At 43.9% G+C, this 8,907-nt stretch overlaps 1 protein-coding gene across 1 annotated transcript; it reads right to left on the reverse strand.

The window, feature by feature from the left end:
* Window positions 1-4,881: 4,881 nt before the first annotated feature.
* LOC112897275 (cytochrome P450 87A3-like) lies at window positions 4,882-7,846 on the reverse strand. Its single transcript, XM_025965546.1, has 9 exons — window positions 7,574-7,846; window positions 7,119-7,443; window positions 6,773-6,919; window positions 6,394-6,645; window positions 6,192-6,281; window positions 5,993-6,071; window positions 5,750-5,856; window positions 5,493-5,629; window positions 4,882-5,409 (listed from the first exon to the last, which is right to left on the reverse strand). Exons 1-9 carry the CDS (start codon window positions 7,795-7,797, stop codon window positions 5,316-5,318), a joined length of 1,455 nt encoding a protein of 484 aa, XP_025821331.1. The 5' UTR covers window positions 7,798-7,846; the 3' UTR covers window positions 4,882-5,315.
* Between the last annotated feature and the right edge of the window lie 1,061 nt (window positions 7,847-8,907).

Raw genomic sequence — 8,907 nt, forward strand, 5'->3', positions numbered from 1 at the left:
AGAATATGATAGGATGGATGAGATGGTCCACGATTTAGGGGAAGATATGAAGCTCCCACCTGAGTCTAAGGATCGGCCAACTCTAGAAGTCAAGAAAAGCTTCAGAAGAGCCGTTGCATGAGTATACAAAAGTGACGACCCTTGCTTTTGTGACTCGCCTTATGGCCATTAAGTCCAAATTTGCATTGTCTCACAATTGCTTCAATCAGCTCTTGAACCTTATAAGTGATGTGCTTCCGCCAAATCACAAGATGCCTAAAGATGTTTACCAGTCAAGAAAGCTATTGTCTTGTCTTCGCATGGATTATCAAAAAATTGATGTCTGCCTAGATAACTGTATGTTATTTTGGAAAGAAAATGAAAGTCTGACGAAGTGCAAGTGTGGAAAATTGAGATACGTAGAGGTTGTAAATGAAGATGGTGAAAAAGTGACTACGGAGATAGCACAAAAGCAACTTCGTTACATGCCTCTTAAGTCTCAGTTGAAGCGGTTGTTTCTATCAAAAAATACTCCTGAGCACATGAGATGGCACAAAAAGTACGTGCGTGCGAATCCAGAGTTGATGGTGCACCTATCTGATACTGATGCATGGAAGGCTCTAGATGATTTTGATCCTGATTTTGCTATTGACGCGAGAAATGTTCGAATTGGGTTAGCGACTGATGGCTTCTCACCTTTCAATATGACCGCATCCTCATATTCTTGTTGGCCAGTATTTGCTGTTCCCTGCAATCTTTCACCGCATCTTTGCATGAAATATGATTACATGTTCTCGTGTCTCATCATTCCCAGGCACCTCATCGTACCACTCGTCGCGCCGCTGAGGAGAGCGCAGAAGTAGTAAGGCTACGGGAGGCAATGAGACAGCAACAAGAATGGTTTTAAGCTCAACTTGCAACACAGAATGCATTACTGCAGGTAAGTCTTAGTTGCTGACACTAAGTATTAATTGTATATAGTAAGTTGCAATCATAACGAGAATTTACATCTTACAGCAAGTAGCGGCGCAGCAGAACATGGGCATAAATGTGCCACCGATGCCACCTCCTCCACCTTTCCTACAGAATATGTGGTCCTCACCTGTTGCTCGGGTATTAACAAGTTAATTAGTTCAAAGTATAGCTAATCTTTGTATATGTTAATCAATTCGTCATATTTTAATGAATTCACTTTGTATAGCCTACTCAGACTCCACCAGCTAGCTTAGCGGCATAAGGAGATCCGCAAGTTGACGACTCGGCTCAGCTCTGGGCGGATCAGTTATTTGCTAGCGGAGGAGGTAGCGGCTATCACTCAAACGACCAACCGGATGGAGGTGGTGATCAAGTTTGAGTGAGATCTTTCTTTCTGTCGTGCTTATGGATGTGAACTTGTGTTGCATTTCGTCGTGACTTGTGAAATCTATAAATGCGAAACTTGTGACGGAACTTATTAAATCTTTGGATGGGAAGGTACTTGAGTTATATATGCATGTGATATTTGAATGCCAATTGATATATGAATCTGTGATTTATAATGCCTGCGATGAACTTATATGAATTTTTGTGAATTTTATCTCGGATTTCCGAAGAATTTCAAAATTGGCACTTCGATCAATTTCCGACGGCTGCTTACGTGGCCGTCGTAAATTAACCTAACGCTGTCATAGCCTCTCTGGTGGGACGCACAACTGCTTATTTCCGACGGCCGTATTAGCCGTCGGAAATTAAACTAATTTTCGAGTCTGGCGGATAAGCCGTCGGATATTAGTTTCCGATGTATAGTTTTTGACGGCCTAATTTCCGATGGGAGCGGCAGTACCGTCGGAAATTAATTAATTTCTGATGATTTTTTTAATTTCCGACGTTTCTAGCCGTCGAAATTTTCCAAAATGTTGTAGTGAATTGGTTCATGTCTAAGCAGTGGCCGAGCTCGCCTCAGATTGATTGAATCGAGAGAACGGGCGAGTATCTCCTGTCGAGAACACCAAATCGAGCTCTTCCCTAATCGCCCAGAAACCTGCTGGTGCTACATGGAATTAGCCACCGCCGGCGTAAGGCGTGCTGCACGGAATTAGCCACCTTCCTTAAAGAGGACACAAGGAATCCGGGTGCGATAACTTGCATAGTTCTATCTACGGGATCACAGGCTGCCTTCGCACGACGGATGCACGACACTTGATCGGGAACCGTGTGAGAGCAACTCCAACAAGAAGTCCTAAAATTAGGCCCTAAAAGTTAAATTAAGACCTCATTTGAGTTATTTAGGGCCCAACAGATTTTTGTTACTCCAACAATGAGGCCATATTAATCAGATTATTGGTTAATTCTGGGATTCGTGGGAGGCGTGGGAGGCGTCCGGTGGTTGTGATACGTGATTCTACCGGATAGGACCCCTTCGCCCAGGTACTATATTTGGGACCTCATGGTTGGAGTCCTAAACAAATTTGATCAATTTTTATAAAATAAGACTTTTGTTGGAAGCTATTTTTTATGCTTAAGCCCTATATTTCAAAATAGGACCTAGTTTAAGACCTTTGTTGAAATTGCTCTGAGGGGGATAAAATTAAAGGGGAGAGATGTGAGTAAAGCCATGGACGAGCTTAGAGCAAGCTAAAATATTCTGAGCATTGTTAAGGCCTCCATCTCCTGTTTTTTTTTTCTTCTTACGTCTAGTCACAGTTAATTTATACTACAATTCAAGCAAATTATATTTTACTTATAGCTAGTTACATTGATTTATTTGTGTAATTTCTTTCAAAGTAGATATGGTGTCTAAAATTCGGCTGATAAGAAATATCCCAGTTTTTGAAACACTAAGATTTTGGTATTTATACATGCGCTCCCAAAATTCAGGGTCCTACTAGGCAATAAATACATTCCCAAAGAAATGTATTTACTCCAATCACCTCGCAAAACAAGTATTTACTCCAATCACAAGCCATTAATATCTTTTTTCATATTTTGATCGACTTTTGAAGATGATGTAGGTAGAATTGTCTTAAAAGTGTATTTATAAAATAGTCAAGTTTGCTAAATTTTCGCACCTTTCATGGTAACTGGTAGCCATAGTATTGCCATGACTTGCTCAATCTCCAAACATTTTTTTACTTATGTGAAACATTTGTTTACTCGTAGGGGTAGTAGCTTTCTTGTTTGGTTTCATGGAGATCTGGATTCTTGTAGCTTGTCAAAGCAACATCGTGCTATTCACACTTTCTCCATTCAAAATGTAGGTTATTTTAGTTTTACCTTAAACCAAACTCCTCTACTTTTCACTAGATTCTAGAAAAATGCACCAAACATTTGCAACGTCAAATCATTTTTTAAATTTAAATCCATCATAAGATATGCTTTTGTTAGTGCATTATCATAGATATTGATATGTTTCTATAAAGTTGGTTGAAATGGTCTGACTTAGAACAAACTATATTTTTAAACGGATGAAATAGTAAAGATGCTAAAGCAACTGCATGCATGAACCTGGAACCGGTGGTTAGATAGGCCTCAAAGTAAAAGTAGACGACTTAGATGGGTCTCAAAGTTAAATTAGACGACTTCAGTTTTGGGCCAGAGACCTCTCTGTCTCTGCCTCTCTGGCTATTATTCGTCGGGCCGTCTTTGACAAAGCCACCCGGCCCACGGCGGCGGCGAGGCGAAGCGGCACGGCGGAACCGCAACGAGGATGCAGCGCCGCGAGGAGAAGCAGCAAGACAGTAGACAGGAGGCTGCGCGGCCGCGCGGCCGGCGCCGGTGAAGAGGAATCAGGTGAGGAAACATTGGGGATAAAATCCCCTCAATGATTGCTTTGTTTGTTTTAGGTCCTGTTCCCACCCCGTAAACGTAAAAAAATCGTAAAGGCAAAATTTTTGAAGAAATTTTACTAATTTAAAGTACTAAATGAAGTCTATTTACAAAACTTTTTGCATGGATGGACTGTAAATCGCGAGACGAATCTAATGAGCCTACTTAATCCATGATCTGCAACAGTGATGCTACAGTAACCATCCGCTAATTATTGCTTAATCATGGATTAATTAGCATCATTAGATTCGCCTCGCGATTTACAACCCATCCATACAAAAAATTTTGTAAATAGATTTCATTTAGTACTTCAAATTGGCAAGATTCTTTTGAATTTTTTTTTGCATTTACGGACAAGAAACTAAACACTGCCTTAGTTTATTTGGAACATTTCAATTTGTATGATGGATTGATGGGGACCCGCTCTTGTGGGGGCTGGAGGTGGGTTCGTCGTCTAGCACCAGCGAGAAGCTGTGAGGAGGCGGTAACAAGCGGCGGTGTGTGCTGCCTGCTGCGACAGCGGGGGCTGGGCGGATCAGGACGACCCGCTCTTGTGAGGCTGCGGCATGCGCGCTGGAGGGTGCAGACTGTGTACCAGTTATGTAATCTCGTTGCTAATCTTCTAGTTGGCGCGCGCGCCCGTGAGCCAATTTTCAAGCATGTTGCGTGCGCGCGGCGCCACCCGTCGGCGCCGTCTCCGATCAGGTCAGAACGAGACGTGGCGAATGAGGAACGGGGTGGCGGCTTTTCCTTGCGATTTTCGACCGCTTCGCGTTCAGCCTCCGCCGGAGACCATGCTGTGCTTGCGCAGAGCTACTAGCACCTCGTTTAGAGAGAAAAAAATATGGAGAAGGAACCCGTCCACAATAACCTACAAGATGCTGTTGCCTGTTGCATCAGAGTCCGTAGTATACAGCCCTATCGCGTACTGGTTTGTTGTGTCATTGCGTACCTCGGTTAGCAAGGCAAGTTAAGGCAAATCAAAAGGAATCAGGTACACATGGATGACCACATCTGGGTGCAAAAATAGACTGCAAAAAATATGAAAAAACGATTTCGAAAGGCATGCGTTGAAGTTTCAAAACTCTAGTGATAATGTACCATCTATACCCATTCAAAGTTACAAATCTGTACTGATAATGTGATTTTTCTTTTCAAAATACAGAACAGTACCAAACACATATCCACACATGCATACTCACTTCTATGAATATACGCGCGCACATTATACCCCATAAGCACCTTCAAGAAATTGCCACGTGGTAAGTAATCATCTCCGGCAGTCATCTCAGGGTATTACCTTTCTTTGTTGCACAGGTAGTTCCATACTTGCACATAACTAGTGAAAAAACAAACATACAATATGTTCTTGCCCACTTAACGTACGTACTGCGTTTCCTTTTTTTTAAAAAAAAATAAAGATAGACACCGTACTGTGCAAGAAAGTGCTAATAAGTGCACACTTTCTTGCCGTGCGCACTTATTACTCTACGGAATTTACAGTGACCAGCATAATTTGTAGACACATCATCTCATTCGGTCGTAGGAACAAGTTGAATGTGATAGCCCTGAGGTATTATCATCTCTGCAACACGCAAGACTTGTCCTCCTTTTATCTCTTTCCACCTACAGAGACCATCAAAACTGCGCATGAGTGGGATGCATGAATATGAGATCTGTTCGTGCATATCTGCTCATGTATGTTGTACCTGTACTTTGTCACTAGGACGTGGAGGAAAAGTGATATAAAAAGTTTGCCGAACTCTGCCCCTAGACAAAGCCTTATGCCTCCTCCGAACGGCATGAAATTCCTCTGCTGTGTGCTTCGTTTCGTCTCATCATGTGTCTGCATGCAGTTAGCCCCAGATAGATCATGTAAATTGAGCGCATTTTGAGTTAAACATAATCTATGGAGCAAATTAAACAGTTCAAACTAAGTGAAAGAATGCAGTGTTTTGCTACTAACCATCCACCTCCATGGATTGAATTTGAGTGGATCCTCAAAGAGTGTTGGGTTTAGATGGACAGCCATGGGGCTAATCATGACTAACCACCCAGCCGGAATCGTATAGCCTGCATCAGAAATGAATTATCCAATGACCAACTGTATTGTGCAACTCTGAGCATGCAATTTCTCCTGAACAGGCTATACATGCTTATAAACTAGGGGTTTTCATACAGTTGTGGGAAAAATGGGAAAAATGTGTACCGTTCACTTGCACATCTTTCAGAGTTTTTCTGAATATTCCAGGTGCGATGTTACTCATCCGATTAATCTCATTCATAACCTTCAGGTGAAAAAAAAACTCATTCATATCATATTAAATAAAAAGTGCCAATAAGCATCACAATAGCATAAATAACGCGGAAAAATAAAATCATCAAATATATGTTGGAGATCCAGGTACCTGAGTAGTGAATGCCAAGGACTTGTACTCATCCCATGTGAACCCAGAATTCTTGTCTCCTCGTTGCTTCAGTATTTCTTCATGCTCCTCCTAGAAAAATGATGTGAAGTTTCATATTAGGATTCAACCTCAAAGTTACGTCTTCTATGATTCTGTAATTATTTCGTTTGTGAGGTGATAGCATTCGAACAGGTGCAATAACCTTGAGCGTTTCGACGACTTTAAGGTTGTCTGTGAGCAACTTAAGACCTATGGTGAGGGTTGCTGATATTGTCGCGAAGCTGGTAAACAAGAGCGCAGCAAGTGCATCTATAGCAAAAGCCTCGTCTATCACCGGCTTTTCACTTCCTAGTTCCTCGACAAGTAGGTCGAGAAGGTCACCGTGTTTCTTCCCAGGTGTACGTAGCCGATCTTGCAGCAGACCGGTCAATTTCTTATGCACGTTTTTCCTTCCCTGCATGCAACAAGTATCAACCCACAGGCAGCACAAACTCTATGTAAGTTGAGAGTTATAACGTTCAGGAATTAAAAATAAAAATCTCAACCAAACAAAATGAATGGATTGATCCTGAATTGTGTACCTTCATGCACTTGTAAAATGATGTCCCGGGAAAGTATATTGGGAAACAGAGCATCCCTTGGAAGAAGTCTTCAAAATTCTTCCTCAACTCTCGAGACTCGACGGGTTCGATGCTGACCATCTTCTTGGCGACCAGATCAAATATCATCTGTGACACAAGTAAAAATATGGCAAAACATCACTGTCAAGTTAGACATGTCACTGCCACTGATTACGCCATGGACAAGGACAAGGACAAGGACAAGGACACACACCCAACCAACGGCTACATGTGCCCGGTTGAGCAGTGGACTAGTGATTGGTCACATGGTGTTAAACTACTCCTACGCATGCATGCACACACTTACATCTGCCACGCTGTCCTTCACCTCGATGCTCGGCCTGGCGGCCCACGAGGCGAAGCCCTGCCTCATGGCGTCCTCCAGCTCTCCGATGAGCACCTCCTTGAGGCTCTCGGCGCCGAAGAGCTTCGAGGAGAAGCTCCGCATGAACTTGTGGACGGTGCCGCTGTACGTGGTGATGCTCTTCTTGCCGAAGATGTTGTTGGCCGTCTCCGGGTACCAGCTCCGGAACAGCTTGCCCTCTTGCTGGAAGATGAACCTGTTGAACTCCGGGTCCAGGGAGACCACCAGAGGCTGCCCCACCAGGTTGGTCTTGAACACAGGACCATACCTGAAGAACAGCAATGTATTGTGGATATGAACAGCAGTAAAGTTATTAGCCTAATTGTACAAAACAGCAAACAATACAAAAGCAGTAATAAGTTCAGAGTAACTTGGGCGGCTCTCATGTTAGTTGTTACCGCTTGAGTCGGTCCCGGTAGTAGCTGGGGATGTCGATGGAAGGACTGGCTTTGAACAGCTGGAAGGTCTCGCCAACAACGGGGAAGCCCATGGAGCCAGGAGGGAGCATGCCGACACTGCACGGGGGATTCACCCACCTGTACACCCAATGCAGCAACCACCCAATCATCAGCGTTGCGCAGCAGAGAGCTGCGTACTGGAGGCCTAGCTGATCGCTCCCCATGCTACTATACTAGGCAAGAGAAGCTCAGGTTTTCAACGCAGGTTTTCCCTTTCCCGGCCGTGCGTGCACAGAGGAGGCGTCGATCGAGACCTGCTTTTATAGGAAAAGCTCCGAGTTTTTTTTTTTGCCCGCGCGCGTTAGGATTTTGCGAGTATTTTTCAGTGCTGACCTCGATCTGAGTTCTCTTTCGTGGATAATACTACCGGAATCACTTGCTCTTGTACGTTTCCTGTTGCCAGTTTTTCTAGTTCGCGCGCGCGCGGCGGCTTTGTTGTCGCTGCCGTCTGGGCGCCGCTTCGGCGCGCGGGCAGGGCCGACGCGAGGCGTGAGGAGGAATTGAGCGTTTCCTGCTGCGTCGCTCGAGTTGGTTGCAGAGAGAAGCGAACGGGACGGCAGGTTCAGGATTGGTTGGCTTCCAACTTTTGCCGAATCAAAATCAAGGCGTAACAACAAAATTTGACTATCAGTTGGTTCATGTCTAAGCAGCGGCGGAGCTCGCCTCAGATTTTAGGTGGGGCAGAATCACGCTTCAGATTGAATCGAGAACACCAAATCGAGCTCTTCCCTAATCGCCCAGAAACCAGCTGGTGCTACACGGAAGACGTAAGGCGTGCTGCACGGAATTAGCCACCTTTCTTGAGAAGGACACAAGGAATCCGGGTGCGATAACTTGCATAGTTCTATCTACGGGATCACTCGGGACAAGAAGGGAAACAGATATGCACGAGGCTGCCTTCGCACGACGGATGCACGGCACTTGATCGGGAACCGTGTGAGGGGGATAAATTAAAGGGGAGAGGTGTGAGTAAAGCCATGGACGAGCTTAGAGCAAGCTAAACGCATGGAGGGGGAGAAAGAAAATTCGAGTATTGTTAAGGCCTCCATCTCCTGTTTTTTCTTCTTCTTACGTCTAGTCGCAGTTAGTTTATACTACAATTCAAGCAAATTATATTATAGTTATAGCTAGTTACATTGATTTATTTGTTTAATTTCTTTCAAAGTAGATATGGTGTCTAAAATTCGGCTGATAAGAAATATCCCAGTTTTTGAAACACTAAGATTTTGGTATTTATGCATGCGCTCCCAAAATTCGGGGTCCTACTAGGCAAT

This window comes from Panicum hallii, chromosome 6 (assembly GCF_002211085.1).
Source record: "Panicum hallii strain FIL2 chromosome 6, PHallii_v3.1, whole genome shotgun sequence".
NCBI classification, from domain to species: Eukaryota; Viridiplantae; Streptophyta; class Magnoliopsida; order Poales; family Poaceae; genus Panicum; species Panicum hallii.